The 22,121-nt window shown below is 32.3% G+C and overlaps 3 protein-coding genes and 1 non-coding gene across 5 annotated transcripts; 1 reads left to right on the forward strand and 3 right to left on the reverse strand.

Moving 5' to 3' along the window:
- The first annotated feature begins 864 nt into the window (after positions 1–864).
- Positions 865–2,953, forward strand: LOC111906725 (4-hydroxy-tetrahydrodipicolinate synthase, chloroplastic). The gene is made up of 4 exons (XM_023902497.3): positions 865–1,373; positions 1,662–1,742; positions 1,838–2,072; positions 2,159–2,953. The coding sequence occupies exons 1-4, from the start codon at positions 1,267–1,269 to the stop codon at positions 2,849–2,851; spliced, it is 1,116 nt and encodes a 371-aa protein (XP_023758265.1). The 5' UTR covers positions 865–1,266; the 3' UTR covers positions 2,852–2,953.
- A 321-nt stretch (positions 2,954–3,274) lies between these two features.
- LOC111907518 (uncharacterized) lies at positions 3,275–6,683 on the reverse strand. Its single transcript, XM_023903324.3, has 16 exons — positions 6,547–6,683; positions 6,142–6,215; positions 5,858–5,948; positions 5,656–5,757; positions 5,423–5,524; positions 5,254–5,337; positions 4,986–5,104; positions 4,815–4,916; positions 4,618–4,734; positions 4,398–4,463; positions 4,259–4,325; positions 4,033–4,086; positions 3,867–3,950; positions 3,757–3,783; positions 3,587–3,616; positions 3,275–3,506 (listed from the first exon to the last, which is right to left on the reverse strand). The coding sequence occupies exons 3-16, from the start codon at positions 5,909–5,911 to the stop codon at positions 3,366–3,368; spliced, it is 1,149 nt and encodes a 382-aa protein (XP_023759092.1). The 5' UTR covers positions 5,912–5,948; positions 6,142–6,215; positions 6,547–6,683; the 3' UTR covers positions 3,275–3,365.
- A 3,652-nt stretch (positions 6,684–10,335) lies between these two features.
- On the reverse strand, positions 10,336–10,443 carry LOC111907654 (U6 spliceosomal RNA). Its single transcript, XR_002855631.1, has one exon. It is a non-coding gene; the product is annotated as a U6 spliceosomal RNA (small nuclear RNA).
- A 4,676-nt stretch (positions 10,444–15,119) lies between these two features.
- LOC111906710 (katanin p80 WD40 repeat-containing subunit B1 homolog KTN80.4) lies at positions 15,120–21,861 on the reverse strand. Of its 2 annotated transcripts, none has more exons than XM_023902483.3 (17): positions 21,519–21,861; positions 20,734–20,864; positions 20,489–20,606; positions 20,157–20,383; positions 19,904–20,077; positions 19,727–19,801; positions 19,495–19,638; positions 19,238–19,400; positions 18,045–18,404; positions 17,902–17,958; positions 16,848–17,818; positions 16,638–16,769; positions 16,436–16,510; positions 16,234–16,346; positions 15,852–15,968; positions 15,671–15,739; positions 15,120–15,527 (listed from the first exon to the last, which is right to left on the reverse strand). In XM_023902483.3, exons 1-17 carry the CDS (start codon positions 21,541–21,543, stop codon positions 15,467–15,469), a joined length of 3,012 nt encoding a protein of 1,003 aa, XP_023758251.1. In that variant the 5' UTR covers positions 21,544–21,861; the 3' UTR covers positions 15,120–15,466. The 2 variants fall into 2 exon arrangements, with proteins under 2 accessions (XP_023758251.1, XP_023758258.1); XM_023902490.3 differs by having other exon boundaries at positions 18,045–18,398; positions 21,519–21,860.
- Positions 21,862–22,121: the final 260 nt, after the last annotated feature.

The following is a 22,121-nucleotide window of genomic DNA, read 5'->3' on the forward strand; positions in this document are numbered from 1 at the left end:
CACCGAATCAATTTTTTACCAGTTTTGACTACCGATTCAATCCGACTTAAAAAAAACCTGTCTCCTTGATATGATCTAAAAATTGACTTAAAGCAATCAATTGACATAGGGATGAAAATGCCACCCGACCCGATGGAGAACCCGGTTGACCCGCCCCAATCGGGGACGAGTATTCCCTGCGCAAAACGGGTACCGGGTACGGGGCCGGGGATCCCCATTATGCTAAAACCGGGGATGGGGACGGGGCCGGTTATAACAATCCCCAACCCGCCCCGTCACCCACTTTGATGACTATATATATATATATATATATATATATATATATATATATATATCATTTATTGAATTCGAATTAAATCCAGTGAATTGATCTATATTAGACCATTAAAGATAGAGTTCATATACCAAATTATGTTCCCAATTCTAAAAGTTCATCAATCGTTACTTTGTTCGTCGATTTGAATACAAAATTGACACTTTTTGTTTTGATGTTTGTTAAACTTTATGATTGATGCAAACATAATCTGTTTATGACATATGGTTTTGATCACTTATTAAACTTGATTTTTTTTTGTAAGTTGAGTATATTATGTTAATAGATTGAGGATTAATTGGGGATGAGCCGATGATGAGCTGAGTAAAAGCCCAAAATATAAAGGGGAAGAGATTTGATTTCCCGCATCCGTCGGGGATAGGGATGGGGACGGAGATGATGTTAGACACTCGGGGATGGGGACAAGGATGGTCAACCCCGCCCCAAACCCGTCCCATTTCTATCCCTAAATTGACATAAAAGTAGTCTTTATTAAACCGCTTCTCTTCGTGGATTCTCACTCCAACCGTCTCGAACCAAGATTTCCTTAAACACCCGATAAAAGTGTTTTTTCCAAGTTGCAATAGAAAACAGCAAAACACCTATTGTTTTGCAGCCATACAAAAAGGGAAAAACCCTTATTCAAATCCTACTTTTTAAGCAGCCATATAAAAACTCCTTATTCAAATCCTCTATTTGTAAGCTTTTAGCCTTTACTTGTTAGGGTTTTACTCATTGTCTGCAAAGCGCCGCCATGCTCCACCACCTCGCCGGGCAATTTCTCCGCAGCTACACCACCACCACAGCCAAAACAACGATTATTACAAGTAACATTATTACTACACCCAATCCAATTCGACGACAATAAATTATCCAAATTATCATCATTCATCAACGTAAACGCCATTTCTGTTTCCGATTCTGTCCGTTTGTGTTTTTGGATTTTTGGAAAGATGTCGGTTTCATTTCAGCAAATTTCTGCGTTTAAGAGCTATAGTTCATGGGCAAAGGACTCTGTCTTCCAATTTGTACGCCCCAATTCTACAAATACTAACAATAGGTACGGCTCGAAACCCTTATTCGTTCATTTCTTGCTACTATTACAATCTATACCAACTAAAAGTTCCATAAATGGCTACTCATTCATCGATCCGTTAAAATCGATCAACTAAAGCAAGTAATTATAAGATACACAATCAGCTTATTCATTGATCGGTAAAAAAATCGTGAATCAGACTTTCTATCTGTGACTATTGTTCTAATATGATCTCTAATTGACAAATTATGATCGAAGTGCATATCAAAATTTGGTTACTACTGATAAATTGGTTTGTTGAATGTTTTTAAGGAGTGCAAGATGGACGACCCCATCCGCAGCTATAATTCCCAATTTTCACCTTCCAATGCGCAGTTATGAAGTTAAGAACAGGTATCTATCATTCAATCTTTTTGCACCTGTTATTAAATCCTTTTAGAACATCTTGAATGTTTAGGTCATTGATTTTGTTGTTACGATGTTATCAGGACATCTACAGATGACATAAGGTCACTCCGGTTGATAACAGCCATTAAAACTCCATATTTACCTGATGGAAGGTTTGATTTGGAGGCTTATGATGCATTGGTCAACATGCAAATTGAAGATGGAGCTGATGGTGTGATTGTAGGTGGAACTACCGGTGAAGGCCAGTTAATGAGTTGGGATGAACACATCATGCTTATTGGCCACACCATCAATTGCTTTGGCACATCAATTAAGGTACTTTTTTGTCCTGTTGTCATCGGTCTTAGTCCAATACATGTCAAATACAGTGCAACTGTCTTATCAGTGGGCCCACACATTAGGTAATTGGAAACACGGGAAGCAATTCAACACGAGAAGCGGTGCACGCAACCGAACAAGGATTTGCGGTTGGAATGCACGCAGCTCTCCACATCAACCCATACTACGGTAAAACCTCGCTCGAAGGAATGGTGGCCCACTTCCAATCCGTCCTCCCAATGGGACCCACGATCATCTACAACGTCCCATCCCGCACCGGGCAAGACATTCCACCGCCAGTCATCCACACCATCGCCGCCAACGCCAACTTCGCCGGAATCAAAGAGTGTGTGGGACACGACCGAGTGAAAACATACACCGGAACCGGAATCACAGTGTGGAGTGGAAACGACGATGAATGCCATGATTCAAAATGGGATTATGGAGCCACCGGAGTTATATCGGTTACAAGCAATTTGGTTCCGGGGTTGATGCGGGAATTGCTTTTGAGAGGTAAGAATCCTTTGCTTAATGAGAAGCTTTTACCTTTGATTAAATGGTTGTTTTGTGAGCCGAACCCTATTGGGGTTAACACGGCTTTGGCTCAGTTGGGGGTGGTGAGACCTATCTTTCGGTTGCCATATGTCCCCCTTCCATTGGCTAAAAGGGTGGAGTTTGTCAATATAGTGAATGGGATTGGGAGGGAGAATTTTGTAGGGGAGAAAGATGTGAAGGTTCTTGAGGATGATGATTTTATGTTGGTGGGTCGTTATTAGTTATATAAGTTAATAACACTTTATTTTACCTCAAATAAATATTTTGTGTGTGTTACATTGTGTTATTAGGTCGAGAATAAAACTGAGTTGTTGTTATTGTTATTATCTGTGTGTGTTACATTTTTGGTCCCCAATAGTTTTATTCTGCAATGTTGGTCCTTATTTTTTGTACTATGTTTGGTCTCTGCTTCAAGTAAATGATTTGGATTTTTTTTTTGTGCAAAAATAGTCATTTTACTTGGAAAATTTACTAAAAATGTTGTTACAAGAGAAGGTAATTGCAAAAATCAGTTGTATTTGGGGACAGAAAAGGTGATTTTATCTTGAGATGTCGTATGAAAATTGCAATCTTTTGACATTTGTTTGAATGAAAACCAAGTACAAGGGTTGAAATGGACAAAACTTAAAGGCAAAAATAAAATAAAAGAAACTAATATTAGAAGCCATATGATGTTTAAAAGCAATAAAAAAAGTGTAAATACCTAAAAGTTGAAATTACATTATGATGAAAAAATCATGAGTGAATGGTTGGGGGTGGTGCTTGTTGTTTTTGTTTGTGTTTGAAAAAAGTATCAACCCAATCCTTGTCCTCTTTGATTGCCTTTTCCCATCGTTGCTTGAATACATCCAGCTCTAATGTCGATTGCCTCCTTATCTGAACCCATCCATCCATAATATATATAATTTACTTTTCATAAAACAAATTTCACTAAAAGAATGATATAATTGGTTTACCTCAGTACGCATATCAAAACCATGGTGCTTCTGAAGGATACAAAACAAATGCAAACATACAACTACATAAGCATAACAATTAATAACAAAGTTCCACATTTCAAGTGGATTCAGGGTTGCTTCAAGTTGAATCTATTTAATAATTTAAAATAAAGAGTTAGGAAGAATACCTTTGCCAAATTAACATCATTCGAACCCTGCAACAAGAATTTTATCTTTTAAGATTAACCAGTTTTAAATTATTTTAACCACTAAATTTGAATGATAAATTAATAGAAACCTTTTTAGCAGCAGGCCCACCTAATGTGGGTATTCCCTGATGCAAAATATATTCACTATCAACAATTCCAACATTTTTCAACCCCTGAAACATGCAAAATAGTAAAAACATTTACTATTAAAATATCTAATTATAAGACATTTGCCTTTATTTTTAATCAACTTACTTGTGCACAATACCCAAGTTTCATATCCATTCCCCATCCATGAACCAGGTCATTCTGAAGGTACATCAACTGAATTAGAGTCCATATTTGGCATTTGTGTATCAAATATTAATTTATTTATTTTTTTCAGAAAATATATATATATATATATATATATATATATATATATATATATATATATATATATATATATATATATATGTATGTATAAGCAACATTTTTTTACCTGTATAAGATGCCAAGCACAATGCCATGCAGTTCTGGAAAACACTGGAGCCATTCCTTCAACAAATCTGTAAATTATATTTTTTAAGACATGCACTTTATGAATTTGCTTGTAATTTTGTATGTTCACTTTTACTTACCCAGTACATGGTGGGCCCTCACTATCACTTGTACATTTCACACTACCTTTAGGATCTATAACCCTTCTGTATGTATGTAAACAAATATACATATGGACACATTAGCAATAAATAAATAAAACAAATGAATTGAAGATATATAGGTTGTGGAAAAGACATGAATGCCCTTCTCAATCTCATCCTATATGAATTTGAGTCAATAGCCTATTGAGTCATTCACCTGTGGAATATATGTCTTCTTTTCCGTAATGTGATCCTATGATGTATGTCTGATGATTTTGGATCTAAAGCTGGTTGAGATATCTCCAGTCCTGCTGCTTTAACAATATCCAAGTATCTGCAAATATAATATAAATAATTGAAAATTAATACAAAGTATTGTAAAAAAAGAGAGATAAAGATGTAAAAGGTAGGTACCTTCTGGGGTTAAAATGTTGCACTCCAAGATCTTCATCCCATAGAAATACATAATCATAAACAGAAACAGCAGCTGGATGCAGAAACCTTTTTGCAAACCACCTGAAATTGTAAGAATTCATTAAATTTACCTCAAAACATGTCATGTCATGTTGTAGAATTGAAGCTTACCATTTTGTTTGGTTCACAGCTACAATATGAACAGCTTTCTTACTCCACTTGAGATCCCACCATCCATCCATATGCCCATCATAATGGAACAAAATAATTGTAAAATTCTCATGAAGAAACTGAAAACATCAATACATGTAACAAATATCAAAGATATATATATATATATATATATATATATATATATATATATATATATATATATATATATATATATATATATATATATATCGAGTTGTGAATATGAAGATAACTATTTAGTTTATACCTTTCGAACAACTGTATTAACATTATGCTTCATTTTCAATCCCACTGGCATTGCCAACAAGTTATGAGGAATGGAAACATTAGCCTGACATGCATAACAAAAAAAAAAGGTAAATCAATTAAGAACAGATAAAATAAGTTTAGAATGTGATAAAATTAATCACAATCACCTTTAATTTAGAACTACTTGATGCCCATATGCGCTTTAATTCCAAGTCAGATTTAGGTTCAATAATGCCATAAGGTAGACCCTTTAATCCCGTGAAAGCTAACTAATAAAAAAAAGTAAGGAAGCACATTAGTTTCATGTTATATATGATAATATGAACCCTAAACTTTAACAAACATATAGATATGTATGTGTATATGTATACACACACACACACATAGAGCAATTCCATACCTTTGTCTGTGAAAGCTGAAACTTTGTAGTTCTGTATGCAATATACAACAATATTGTACAGACAAATACCATGAATGTTTTGTTCTTGGATCGACAAACTCCCTGAATTTATATGGTTAGAATCCATTTAATAATCTCAATAATGTAGATGAACAAAATATGTGGAAGGAAAAGAATTGGAGACACATAAACTTAAACTTACCCATTCATTTTGTTTTTTCTTTAAAAGATTCCTCCATGATCTAAATTTCCTCATAGACGACTCTTTTTCATGTATCCCTTTTCATGCCAAACTGCAGCAATCAAAATTAAAGCAGCTACTAATCTCATATGAAGCTGATAAATGCCATCAACCATATCTTCTTAGTATTATCTTGATATATGTTTAAATAAAAAACAGGAAAATGCAAACTTGCCAAACAGGTATAGTGATAATCAATGAAATTGGTATGAAAAAATTGAAGCAGAAGTAGTTGCAATGCTCACGTTGTTTGCCCTATATATCAATAAAAGGTATCCAAGTAATCTCCTGCCAATTTCTCTACTAGCCTCTCTTAAATCTGTTTAAATGTGGAAAAAATCATTGAACACACACTAAAACAGGCAAACGTAAACTTGCCAAACAAGTATAGTAGTAACTGATAATCAATGAAATTCGTATGAGAATTTAACGCAAAATAAGCGACAATGTTCACGTTGTTTATCGTCGTATAATCAATAGATCTTAATTACGCTACAATTTGACACAAATACACGATCGCACACTATTAATCATAAACTGAAAGGCCACTGGAAGAAACATCGACCTCTGAGATTTGCAGACGAATCTGTATGTAAAATTTAAGAATTTTCAGAAGCTTGGTTAAAGCAATCAGCCGAGAAACAACTCACCGGTGATTAGAATGCGAGTTTCCGGCCAGTGACTATGAATGTTACGCGAAATTAGCTGCGTTTATTGTTTTGAGTGTGCGTTTACACTTTCAGAGCGATCGAAATCGCAAGAAATTTATTTGCATGTGTTATTTGGTTCTATTCTCCCCCTTCCCTTTTTGCATTTATGTTTTTAAGGCTAAAAATGATATATTATTATTATTATTATTATTATTGTATTATACTTTTATTTTCTTTTGTTATAATATTGGTTTGGGCATCTAGCATTTCGAAGTTGTCAATATATAAAGAGTATACATTAAAAATATCCAATATGCGGGCTAAAATATCCAATATGCGGGCTAAATAAAATATATGAATGAGGTTTTACCCTTATTCAAAACTTTAAAAAGCAAGAGATCTCGCTTATTAATTTGATTTTTCGCCTTAAAATAAAATTGTTTTGACTTTTTTACCTTTATTCAAAACTTAAAAATATATGAAGAGGTTTTGACGACGCGTTTTATCCTATCAACCTATTTGAGATAGATTAAGACGGTGTGGTGTGTACTGTGTACACCTCTTATTGTGTCCCGTGGTATAGTATGGTATACGATAAACATCACATTGATCCCAAACAAAAATGTTGTATGCATACAATGTGTTACCGTACGGAAAAAAATACACTTATTCAAATATTGTATTTTATGCTTAAAAATATGTATTGTGGTGAGTGTGGTAAGGTGTAATATGACACCCACTAATTTTGTGGGATCAGACAAAAAATAACATGACATTACAAAAATATGGTATGACACCTACCAGTCTAAATGTTTCCTTTTCCTCTCTTATTTAACGGTTAACAAAATTATTATTATTATTATTATTATTATTATTATTTATCAAAACATTAAGTTAAGCCTCTTATCCATCAATCCATTTAATTTTTTTTTTTGAATCCTCAACAACTTTTTGCCAAATCTCATCATCTTATTCATTATCATAATTTTGAGATATTTATTTCTCACTTGTCATTTACTTCATTTTTTACTTTTTAATATATCATTAATTTAGTTTCCGTAAATTAAACATATCATAATGATTATATTAATTTCAAATTTCAAATTTCAAACTTCACTTTCAATTTTAAATAAATTTACAGTTTAAACTTTCATATTTAACATTTGTATATAATTAACATGTTTAATACACGAGTCTGACAACTAAACACAAAAAAAATTTTGCATGTTTTTTTTTTCATAATATTTATTTATTTCAAATTTTAAATTCAAATAAAATTTTGGTTTAATCATTTGTATTTGACATTTTGTTTTAATCAACCTCTATAATATACGGGTCTCACAACTAGTATAAAATCTAACAAGAATCAATATTTTCTAATCCAATAAACCCACTAACTAATACATATCATAATAATGTACAACGAAAATTAATTTGTTTCGAACTAATATATATCAAATCATTTCACAACAAATACATTCAAATAACAATGATATTAAAAAAGAGTTGACGATATAAAAACATTCATCATATTCAAATTTCATATCATTGTTTGAGAATTTGGAATCATCGATAATTGTATCTTCTTTTGATTTTGAAGTTTATAAACTGTAATGTAAATACTCAGCAAAGATATCATATTCAATGGTTCTTCATCTTGAAGTGTAAAACAGTAGGGGTGAATACGGTACCCTTCGGTATGGTTTTTGGACCAAAACAAACCGCAAACCACAAGTTGTAGTTTTCTATAGGGAAAACCCAATAGGTAAGGTTTTGATTCAGTGTGGTTTTTCATGTGGTTTTGTGGTTATTTCCGTGCACTTTCGGTTTTTAACAAAAAAATGAACTGATGCGGTTTTACAGTTAAAATGGTGCGGTTTTTCATGCCTACATCAGATTTTTCAGTTGATTTTCTTTTATTTGCAGAATTTTGTTGACTTCATTTATTTCTAGATTTTTGTTGCAAATAATCTATCATTTTGGCTCATTTTATTTTTGCAAGTTGCGTTTTATTATATATAATAAAAAATATTGTGGTTATTTTGGTTTTTATGGTGTGGTTATATGGATTAAAACTGAAACACACCGAATTTGTTGTTGATTTTTTTTTTTAAATTTAAAACCGCATCATCTGTTTTATGTTTTATCTCGATTTTTCGGTTATTGGTTTGACTTTTACGCACCATATAAAATAGAAATGGAAACTAGAACCGGCAACAAAGACTTATTAGTTTAGTAGGAAAATTGAAGAATGAAAACAATGGTTTCTAGGCATTATCAAGCGCAATCGGGGTGAGTAGAAATTGGAATTGTTTTATAATAATAATATCAATAATAAACTCATAAATAAAATTTAAAAATACAGAAAAATAGTATTTAATAACTAATAAATTGAAAATATATTTTTGATAGGGATGTTTTAGTGTATGGTTAGAATGAAAAATAATTAATACAAAAAATTATATTATTTTAGCATTTTTATAGTGAAATTAAAATTACTTTTAATAGGCCTGATGGATAAATATGAAAATAAATATATTTTTTTGTTAGATTTATGTTCAAGTGATAAATAAGAAAAGAAAAAAAAATCACGTAAATAGATTGATGGATGAGAGATATTAATGGGTTTATGATAAATAAAAAACATTTTACTAGTGGTAAACCGATAAATAGGGAAACAAAACCCTTAGATGTATAACCCATTTAGATTTTCTATCTTTTAAATAAGGACAAAAAGGTTAAAAACAATTTTATTTTAAATGGAATGATCAAATTAACAAGTGGACATCCCATTTCTTAAAGATTTTTTTTGGGATAATGATTTAGGAGGGTAATTAGGTTTCCAGTTTGTTCGTATTAGGTCACTAAGTTTTTTTTTTTTTTTTTTTTTTTTTTTTTTTTTTTTTTTTTTTTTTTTTTTTTGCGTATTAGACCAATATGGTTGTTATTACCGTTCAGAAATAGTCATTTTTACCAGTTTCTTCCTGTTTAACCGGTAAAAAAGACTATTTCTAAACAGTAATAACAACCATATTGATTTAATACGTACAAAAAAACCTTAGTGACTTAATACGGACAAACTGAAAACCTAATTACCCTTCTAAGTCATTAACCCTAATTATTTAGAAAACATGCTTACCGATCAATATGACTGACTTGTTTGATTGAAATAGTTGCTGCCAATTAAACTTATCACACAACCCTTCCAGAATTTCCAAGTCCAAAAAATCATATGATTGATGATCTTCATTACATAAATATGCAACATTTTATCAATAACTTCTTTTTTGTCATTTAAATGTTTACATGAACACATCCATATGTACAAAAACAATCTCACTTTGATACGTCCCATCAATGTCTACATTTGATAACGAATGTAAATGTAAAACCAACAGAGACTTGCAAAGGATGTCTATTATCAATTATTTTATAAACAACAAAACCACAACATGAATTAAGAAACTGAAGTTGCAAAATGAATAAAAAATCAGCACATAAACAAACACATACAGACTATATACAACACATAAATGGAAGTTTATAAAACATGAAACTTAATGATAGGAAAAGTGAAAAACTTAAAGGAGACTTTATAGAAAGAAAGATCACCCTTACTTGCCACAAATGGTTAAAGACATCAACAAGAAGATCAATCTGACCATGAAATCCACATGTTGTCTGATCATGACTTCAATAGTTCATCTACTGAAACGTAAGAATTGCAATTGAACTCTATTAGCATTTAAAAAGGGAATTAGGGTTTCAGAGAAGACGATGAAGGGTTTAAAAAATATTTTTTGGACAATTTCTCGATTTGTGCGTGTCATCCTTGCGCAGGGGCCATGCTAATCTTCTCTGTATCGTTTCAATTTTATCGGATGTCCCCAAAGGGACGACTATAGATGAAGAGTTTCGCCATACAGAGGAGTAGCAGGTTCTACTTCTGGTCGATATGGGACGATACGAGTTCTAAACGAACTAGTTTACTGTTGATGGTCATATATTCTTAATGTCTTTAAAATTAGGGTTAATAACTTAGGAGAGTAATTAGGTTTCTAGTTTGTTCGTATTAGGTCACTAAGGTTTTTTTGTGCGTATTAGACCAATATGGTTGTTATTACCGTTTAGAGATAATCATTTTTTACCGGTTAAACAGGAAGAAACCGGTAAAAATGACTATTTCTAAACGGTAATAACAACCATATTGGTCTAATACGCACAAAAAAAACTTTAACGACCTAATACGGACAAACTAGAAACCTAATTACCCTCCTAAGTCATTATCCCAATTTTTTTAACCGTTGAATACATAATATAACTTCGGTTACAAAAATCAAAAACCTTTAAGTGTATTTTCTAAATTTATGCTTAATAATATATCATTTTTTATATTAAATTAGAAAATATTTTTATTTAAGCATATATATATATATATATATGATATAGATCCGGTAAGAATTTTTTTTTGGTAGGAAGGTAAGAAATTTTTTTTCTACATACTTTTTTGACGAACAAAAGAAATGAATCACTAGATGAATAAAAAATAACATGATTCACCAAAAAAAATCTCAAAAAAACATACAGATGATTCATTTATACAATGATTTCGTTGTTATTCACTAAAATTGTTATAAAAGTGAATTTTTTCTTAATTTACTTAAAACATGAAGATGTTTTTTTTGGGAATTTTTTCTTGTGAATCGTCTTACCTTTGAATCATCTAATGATTCATTTTGTATGTTCGCTAAAAAAATATGTAGAAAAAAAAACTTCTTACCTTCCTATCAAAAATTTCCTTCTTATTTGATCTTGACTCTCTCTCTCTCTCTCTCTCTCTCTATATATATATATATATATATATATATATATATATATATATATATATATATATATATATATATATATTCTAAAGACTACAAGCTTATTTTATTTAGAGAAAATGCTAAATCTAATAATTTGTTAGAAAATCGTCTAAATTTTTACTTGTTATACAAAAACACATCATACATACTTATAAAGCTAACATTTTTTCTTGAATCTCATGCATTTGAAACCCCCATTCTTTTTTCCTTTCACCACATTCATTTGAAACTCCCATGACTTTTCAATTTCTTTATAATAATAATTATAATTTGGTAATTAGGTTAAATAAATATCAAATCTAAAGTGTATTCATATATAAACTAAATTTCAATATTAAATAATATCTTTAATTCTACTTATAAAACTATGTTTTTTTTTTAACTTTTAACATATTATACTTAATTTATTAGTTTTAATATATTGTTGGATGTAAACCATTATCATTTTAAAGGTATAATTTTTGAACAATTTGTATAAAATACTTAAATTATTAATTAAAATATAACATTATAGGCTCAACTTAAATATAAATTTTATTTAACTTAAACAACCCAAAGATTATTTTATAAATAGTTAAAAGTGATAAATTGTAGTGTCTTTCTAATAATGATTGTAAGTTGGTTAATAAGGTTAAATAAATATCAAACCTAAAGTGTAATCATAAATAGACTAAATTTCAATTTTAAAATAATATCTTTACTTCTATTTATAAAGTTATGTCTTTAAATTTTAACATATTATACTTAATTTATTAGATTTAAAATGTTATTGCATGTAAACCATTATCAGTTTAAAGCTACAATCTTTGAACAGTTTGAACAAAATGCTTAAATTGTTAATTTAAATATAACATTACAGTGTCAACTTAAATATAAATTTCAGTTCCACTAAAAAACCAAATAATATTTTGTAAATAGTTAAAAGTGATAAGTTATAGTGATAAATGCAAAAACTAAATTGTAATATCAGTTTAACTAAAATATTTCCTAAATATATTTATATAATCGTTAAAAATTTTCAAATAAATAGCTTAAAATAACTTATAATAACAATAGTTAAAAATAACTCTATACATGAGCAACCATCATCCGTGTTCGTTCGATTTGTTTACAGCCCTACCTAGCGGTATAAATGTGTCCTCCCTCCTAGAAGAGATTGATGGTTCAAATCTCATTTGAAACATGGATTGTATTAAGATATAGATTAATAGTATATTAGTTTGTCATTCCAAAATAAATAAATAAATGCTTTCATTCCTTCTATTTTTTATAGAAGAAGTTAAGAATGGCTAAGAAAATGTGCCTAGTAAAGCTTTCTTCTTCCAACATGTCATTAAGTTCTTCTTTTTTTTTTTTTTTTGACAAAAAACAAGGAATCATCTATTTTGTTTTTATTTTTTTTATATTGAATAACAAATACACAAGCTTTCTCTCTACTTTATACCTAAACTGCACATTTGATCTGATGCTAGACTAAAACTCCAAACCTATGTTTGAGAGTCACATTTCCATCAAATCAACAATACATGATGCCGTTAGGCTACAAGTATTTTGGTGGGGATAAAGTATAATTTATTTGTGTACTAATATGTATAGTTCACAATCCTTTTCGTAATATGTTGAACTACATATACGTTAGCAATGCATTGTAACCTCTACAGGGATTTCCATATTCCAACATGGTATCAAACAATTAAGGTCACATATGTTTTTTTCGGCAACCCTAATCGTATCTCCGTCTCCACCGACAGAAGCCCTTAACGATGACTTCTGTCTCATCGCTGCTATCATCACCAATCACTACTTCCGCCATCACAACCTTGATTCATTCTTTTCTGCTCTTGCGCTCGTCGACCTTTGCTGCTACCCACAACTTCTTCTCTTCCATTGTTACTCGACTATTTCTGTTTCCATCACAACTTATTCACCGAGTAATGTAGTCTAGTGATACAATCCTTCTACTTGCGATAAGCTATTTCGATTATATTATGATTTTTATTTTTACTTATTTTTTATTTTCTCCATGATGTCTACACCAACCACTGATACCACAAGCATACCTTCTTGTCACATTAATTGGTTTAGGCTTTAACCAATGTGTACTTTCAATTTAGTTTCAAACTTACTGTTGATGGTTCTAAGTACAAACTGCATCCAAGCATTTTTCTTAACATATGCAAGGGCACAAAGTTACTAGGTCATATTATTTTTGGCAAGTCAAAACCCTATGATGACGATGAATAGGATTGTGAGTCTACCTACTCTAGAGTGAAATTTTGGTTCTACTCTGCTTGTGATCCAAACTTGCTACAAATGATTTCAAGTGATAATTATATTGCAACACTAAGGAGCATTGTTAATCATTAAATGTTAAGATAACAACAAAACAAGTTAAGCACTTCAGACAAATGTCAAACAAAATTTTGCGAAACTTGCAAAATAAAACTTCTGAAAACTTAAATCAAAACTGAACACAATATTTAATGTGGTTTAGTTAAGGCGACCTAGAGCCACATGAGAGAGAGAGAGAGAGTATGTGTGTTGTATCTCATTTTTAGCTCTCACCGAAAAAACTAGCAACAAACAATAATGGGGATATGAATCTATTTATATGCAAACATGGGAGACCTTAATTCTGATGGGCCAAGTCCATCCATAATTAGCTCATGAAGGGATGGCCTAATTTCCATCCAATCATGGAATGCCATGTGGGCGTTTCTAGAACCTTCAATCTCATGCACATCGTCCATGAGCATCATAACGAACCTTACACATGAGTGGCGCATCAAGAGCCATGATAGCACACCATGAACCTTGGTGGTACATCATGTTCCATGTTGGCGCATCCTCACTTCTTGATCATCAACATCTCAATACTTCCAGAACACGTCAGGGTACAAGGGTGGAGCACCTAGCACCAAAGTGGCGCACATTGATCATAGGTGGCGCGCTTTGTGTAATAACAACACATCATGATGCATGACGCATCATTGATGCTCCATTCCAACTCCAAGTGGTCCATGTTGATTCCTGATGCTCCATGTACCTCCAAGTATTTCATGTTGATTTCGAATGCTCCATGTACCTCAAAGTGCTCCATGTTTGGACAAGACTTCATAACACAACACTAAATTCCATTATGCACTCAAGAACATTGCATATGATCAGATGTAGAATCTATTATTATAATATTGTGGACGTAATTACCAACACCAAACTGTTTCTGTATTTTCTAGAAACAAAGAACATGTTCTCACAAAATTCAGCACTTTAATCCATAACTAATCAAACCGGAAAAATCGAAATATAGGTAAATATAAATCAAAATAATGGTCGAGGTAATGTACAATGTTTTGGATGAGTGGAATAGGTATCAAAGTATTCATTATTAATTTCATCTTCTTTATTTAATTACTTTTGAGAAATTCATAATTTTTGCAAAATACACCCAAACTAAATTTTTTCTAACATTTCAAGTCTTTAATAATTGATAATGATCATTAATTATCTTTTAGTTCCATTTGAATTTTATATGTTGAGCGGTGCCCACCAAAAAATGAAACCATTCTTATAAAGGACATTCTCTTGAAACTTTCAAGAGACTATAATCTCATCACAAAGTTAATACGTTCTTGTTTTCCATTCCACATCACATAACTACGTTTTTTTTCCCATAAAGAAAGAAAATTACACTTTTGGTAAGATAAATTAACAACGAAATCTTTTGTATAATAAATCAACAAAGATTAGCCAATGGCATGATTGTTAAGGGTCCTATGAAGTAGGAAACATGCTCCATTGTGTCCTCATTGCTAAAAGAACCATCTACACATCTTTATTACTATTAATTAATAATTACACAAAAGATTACAAATATATAAATAATATGCCTATTTTTTTGGCAAGAGGTCGATTAGTGATTATAAACGGGCTTCCTTCCTTCGATTACCTACATGCTGACTTTAAATTTTGCAGCCAAGATCCGAAAGAAGATATTTTAGAATGAGTGAGACAAAATTGTGGGGTGCTTCAAAAGTTTGAAAGGGTCGATCGATTCATGATTTTTGAAGAATAATGTTTAGTTCTTGAGCACATCTTGCTACCAAACCTCCTCGCCTAAAAAATAAAAAGTTTTAGATGTCATTTGGTTTGAACGAACTGTCTGAATACGACTAAATGACTAATTTACCCTTTTAAGCAGTGTTTGACTATTTTTTTTTCATATGATTTTATTGTAACTATATAAAAAACATGCTTACTTTATAATAGAGGGGAGACATTTGTGAATCTTCTGGAGCTGTGTATGGCATTGATTGCAGGATTCAAGTCTGTCATTGAGTTTTTGCACATTATATAAATAATTCTTGTGGGCAATTACAAGATATATAAAGAAAATATAAAAAAGATAAATTTACACGAATGGGAATCAACAAAACCGACCTTTTTTCTGCATGAAGATCAACACCAACAGCTGGAGGTGCTGAAATGGTTGAGCTGACTACAGGCCCAAAGACAGCCACAAGCTTTAATAAAAGTTGTAATGATACACTTATATGCCTGCATAATAATTTTCAAATTCCCATAAAAAAATATTACCCACAATTTGTTTAGATAAAATAGCAACACACTTTCATTTTATTTTTGTTTATTATAGCATCCTACTTTCATTTCTTTCTTGTACATTATTAGGACATTATTCTTTGAATAATCGACCCAATTATAGCAATGAAAATTGCTTTATATTTACATAACATTGATAAAAATAAGTAGATTTTTTTTTTCAAAAGTAGAATGCTATAATAATATAGTTACGAATAATTACCGCTCTGTGTTGCTGTCCAGTAATTCCAAAAGGACAGGTAGCAAGCAAGAAAAGAGATCTAATGTGAGAGAATCCATTCTTTCCATAAGAACATTCACCACATCTGCTTGAACCTGATATAAAAACAATCATTTTTTACAAAATTCAAGGTTAGTGGATTAGTTTTAGTAATAAAACTAAAACTAAAAACATGAATACTTACAGCATGATCTGGCAATTTCCTCAAGGCATCTATAGCACCCTTTGTGTCATTGTGCTCCCAAAAGTGTCGTACCACCTGTAATGTAAATGTAGTAAATTCATTTTAAGCAATCCAAACTCTTTAAACATATCATTATTAGATGGATTATTCTGAAAAAGTCAACAAATATATTGCAATTAAGTGATAGAATGTTGAAGCTTACCTGGAGCTTTGTGAGGCGGGACCGCAGACTACTCAAAAACACATCATGATTCGTCATCAAATCTTCTGCCACATCATCATTATCTTTCTTAGACACCAGACCTCTCCCTGTAGTCTGTGGGCCATTATCATCCTGCCACTTTCCAAAATTAGAAACAAACTTTCTCTTACATTATTATTTACTACAACAAAAGAAGAATCTTATTCTTACCATCAATGGAGAAGATTTAGGTTTTTGAGGTATCATTCTATTATTGATAGTATCATGCCTTGGGGACACCAATACAGATGAGATTCTAGTTCTTTCAGGCATCACACGAGAGGAAGCAGTAGATCTTCTTGCAACCACCATTGGAGATGGAGTTCTAAGTTTTTCAGGCATTAAACGCCGAGAACTTATAGATCTTGGCATGGGTGAGACTTTACCTTTTTCAGGTAACATACTAGGAGCAGTTCTTGGTCTTTGAACATGTGTATCTTCAGATCTTGTGTTTGGGCGTGAATCATGTTTTTGTACCCTTGTGGGTGATTTAGTAGCCTCATTTGATGCACTCGAAACCACATCAGGTATCTTTTCAGGCATCATAAAGTTTTCAGCTTCAGGTGCCTTTAGGGGCATTTTAGTCACATCGTTCATGTTAAAGGTTTCAGCTTCAGCTGCCTTTAGGGGCATCTTAGTCACATCGGGCATGGTAAAGGTTTCAGCTTCAGGTTCCTTTAGGGGCATTTTAGTCACAACAGGCATGGTATAGGTTTCAGCTTCAGGTGCCTTTATGGGCATTTTGGTCACATGGGGTATCTTTTCAGGCATGGTGAAGGTTACAGCTTCAGGTGTCTTTATGGGCATTTTGGTCACATCGGGTCTTTTTTCAGGGATGGTGAAGGTTTCAGATGCAGAGGCCTTTATGGGTATTTTAGTCAGATCAGGTCTTTTTTCAGGAATGGTGAAGGTTTCAGCTTCAGGTACCTTTATGGGTATTTTAGTCACATCAGGTCTTTTTCCGGGCATGGTGAATGTTTTGGGTTCAGGTTCAGGTGTTGGGTTCATTATTGGGGCAGGTGTATCTGTGTTGGTTAATACCCGGGCAGATGGATCGGGCAGTTGTGATTCATCAGTGTTCAACTTCTCTCTCTTTTCAAATCTCTCAACCAGGCTGCGAGTCCTTCCATGGACAACCGCCACTGTATAAAGAAAAGAAATGGAGGGTTAAAACGGTAATTTTTCACTTGAGCACTGAACACAGATGATAAGATTTGATGGATACCTCCGTTTACATATTTAACAGATTTCAACTCTTTGTTTGAATCAACAGACTCATTGCCTGAAATTAAAGCTCGTTAAATATTGTTATGTAAAGTAACAATTTATAAAAATATAAAGCAATGTAAATGTAGTAGGTAGTAGTACTTGGAGATGAAGCTTTTTGAGACTCTTTTGTTTTCTCCTCGGAAGAATCTTTAGCAGCATCATCTGATAAAACCCTTCTTTGTAAGTTTGAAACTTTAGCAGCATCTGGATCTGATCCAGATTTTAAACCAGATTCAACTGTTATTGATAGCCCTTCAATATCTAATTTGGTAGTTGATGGTTTTCGCCTATGAGATGGCTTAAGTGATGCAGCAGTGTTATCCTGTTCATTGATTAAGGGCTTACTGGTAATTTTGGCTGCTGCAGGAGGGAGTGTAGGGTTAGGGGTAACCAAATTATGAATTTCTTTGGGATTTTGTAAGTTGACAACTTTTGAAGAAACAGGAGTCATGCCTGCAGCTTGACATGAAACAGCAGATTATAGTAAGTAATCATCAATCAACTGTCTAGTATTTATTGTTAATGAAAAAAGAAGACATAATTTTGTTCCTATGAAACCGTATATACTAAATTTACTTCCAAAATCAGATGAAAAGATGCAAAATTTCATTTCTTGACAAAACTTTGTTGTCAGAATTACCTATTTGCCCCCTATCATCATTACAACTTATTGATTCCTTTGACTCCTTTAGATAAGATTCTGGGAGTTTCTTTACTTCTAATCCCACATAAATGCAAAATTTCCTTTCTTGGCAAATATTGGAATTTATTATTAGCTATTTGCATTGACTTTTGGTACACAAGATTCCCAGATTTTCTTAAATCCCAAAAAATGCAAAATTTCCTTTCTTGGAAAAACTTTAAGTTAGAATTACCTATTTCCCCAATTTACAACTTATTAATTTCATCGACTCCTGTACACAAGATTCCCAAATTTTGTTTACCTCCAAAATCCCATGTAAACGCAAAATTTCTTTTGCTGGCCAAAATTTTGAAGTTAGAATTACCTATTTGCCCCCAATCATCATTACAACTTATTGATTTCATTGACTTCTTCTGTACACAAGATTCCAAAATTTTCTTTACTTTAAAAATCCCATAAAAATGAAAATTTTTCTTTCTTGAAAAAGTTTTGAAGTTAGAGTTACCTATTTGCCCCCTATCATCATTACAACCTACTGATTTTAACAAACTTCTGTACACAAGCTTCCAAAATTTTCACTTTGCCAAAGGGCATTCAAGTCATTTTAACTAATCAAGGTCATGATGAAAAAAGATAAATAACAACTTACTGTCCACATATATGTTCTTTATATCCTTTGTGTCATCATCAGAGGACATGGTGGATCTTCTAGGACTCTCTACTCTCTCTGTTAAATCTTTCTGGAGTTTAAATTTATGTGGCATACGAGTATTTTCCTCAGCTAAATTACTTGGCCCACTCTGTTCAATAAGCTTCACCCACCAAATCACACATAAATAATCAGGTTTTCCATTTATCCCAAAAAAATGTAGAAGCAATATAAAATTTAAATCACAGAATAATTACCGAAGTATCAGCCACCCAAACTGCAACAGAGTTTTGATAATATGAGCATCCTACAAGCTTCCCATCATTAATGCAGAGGTCACCCAATGTTGACCATCCCATATCAAGAGAATCATGACAAATAATGGGCTCCCATGAATACACCTGAAATTTAATAACATATAGATGATAAAGTGAATTGAATCTATTAAGAAAAAGAAAACGATTCAATTTAATGTAAAAAAGTTAAGACCTTTAAACTGCTGTCTAACCCACAAAAGATAGTTCTCCCATCTGGGTGAAAGGTTATTGATCTTACACCTGTAGCCTGGATGATTACAAAAGAGATGTTGCTTGAATAAAATATATATCCAGAATACTAAGATTAAGAAAAAAAAATGGGATTTTTTTTTTCTAGAAAAAATGGTACCTCTGGTCGAGTTGTTCCAATTAATTCAAAGGTCTCCAAGTCCCAAAATTTTACAGTTTTATCTGATGAACCTGTTGCTAGAAGAAACTCAAGAGGATGAAAATCCATTGACTTAATGTGCCCTTCATGAAACTTAAACTCATGTAAAAGCTTTCCAGCTGTCAAGTCCCATATCTGTCACACATGTTAAAACTTAACCACAATGATGAGTCATTAATTCTTGATGTGCTGACATGGCAAAAAAAGATTGTACCTTTATAACATTATCAAGTCCCCCAGACACCACCCAACGACCATCAGGACTAAATCTAATAGTACTAACAGCTCGTCTGTGTCCTTTATATGTGTGAATGCACCCTTTCTTTCTAATATCCCATATCTTCAAATTAGTATCCATGGAACCCGATGCAAAAAACTCACCAAATGGATGAAACTCAACAGCAGTGCAATAGGATCTGTGTCCATTAAGTGTGCGAACCACTGCATTTGAGTTAGGAATCAAGCAGAAATTCAGATTTTTATATAACTGATTGCAATTAATGATATTAGTTTTCACATAAGTTATAAACGAATTAGTTATCTTACCTTTTGTCTCTTCCAGATCCCAAAGTTTTATCACGCCTGAAGAAGCTCCAGCAGCTACTAAAACTTCTGTTGAATCAAAAGCTACAGATTCAATAGGGCTTGTATGACCACTTAGACTCTGCATCACACACCATGAAGGAATTAGGTTGTTTTAGGGAAACCATATGTAAAATTTGTTTGTAAGCCATGAAAATGAAACTAGTAAGGTTGTATATTCGTGATAATTACACAGTTAATTTACTGACCGTTATAGCAGTGGGTTTCCCAATTGACCAAAGATTTACTTTTTCATCATCACCACCTGTAATGAAGTTTCTACGTGTCTTCTTCCCGATTTTCAAACAGTTCACATTTGCCGAATGAGCCACAAATTCCTCTATGTTTAGTTTGGTTAAAGAAATTGCAAAGACTGAGTATAAAGAACAAACTTTCAACCATCATTGAACATATTCATTCACATTTAAGCCAATCCTTGATTAGCGAAACAAAATTAGCACACATCTATTAAATAAAGCTTGTAGTTCCACCAAAAATAGCAGGTTCTAAGTATTTCCCTTGCATCAGGACATAACTCTGTACAATTAGTCCTAAATGGTCACACCTGTAGCCAGAATCTATCTTTTTATACGCAAACAAACCTTACACCTGAAGAAATCAAATACTATTGCAATCAATTTTGAATTTGTATTTAGCCCCAATCTTCTCAAAACTTATCGACTGACAATTCAACACAGAAACGTATAAAAAAGATTATCTATCTTTAGTATGATATAAAAAACTACTAGAATCCAAAAAAATTAGGAAAAGAAGAAGATAGACATGAAACAACCAAATTGAGCTATCAGGCTTCAGTTCAGCTGGAGATTTATTTGCTGAACTAAATGAAAGCAACAGAAGGAGGAGAGAGAAAAAGGCTAAACCATCCCTACTACTACTTCTCTAGACAAGATTTGACCATAGAACAAACACCCAAAAGAAGCTTCAGTCAAAATATAATCTCAAATTCGCAATAAAAGGCAAAAAAGGATACGTAATTTATATCCTCGTTTCGCCATCTGAAGTTAGACTCGATCGAAAAAGAACTTTTCCGGTGTCGGTGACCAGCTGATGTTGCTGACGTTTGAAGCAATCAGTAAAATAAATACGATTGAAGACGAAGACCATGGAGGTACGTACATACACTAAATGTCCGTATATGCAGACAGATTTGCAGAATTCCTCGTATAATCTACAATCAATCACTGTGAAATTATGAATCAGAGAACTCGTGTACAAAATTTCACGGGAGAAAAAGATTGAATTGTTGCTGTTTGGAGAGCTGAGCCGCGTTTTGTTTGTTACATGACGTGCTCACTGTGTGTGGTGTGTGTGAGAGAGAAAGTCTTTAAAGAGAGTCTTTCACACTATGATTGTCCATCAAGGGTAATTTACTTGTGCTTAGACGAAATTACCCTTGGAGCTGTTATATCTTGTTTGAATTCTTGAGGTGTGAAATTACGGAAAAGGACAGGGGAACATGTGACCTTGTCTTGCAGGGATTTTTCCTTGGCCAAGAGAATCTTTGTTAAGAAGAATTATAATTTCAACTTATTTTTAAATTATATTTTAGAAAAAAAGAATAATAATGATGTAC

Source organism: Lactuca sativa, chromosome 7 (assembly GCF_002870075.4).
Source record: "Lactuca sativa cultivar Salinas chromosome 7, Lsat_Salinas_v11, whole genome shotgun sequence".
Classification (NCBI taxonomy): Eukaryota; Viridiplantae; Streptophyta; class Magnoliopsida; order Asterales; family Asteraceae; genus Lactuca; species Lactuca sativa.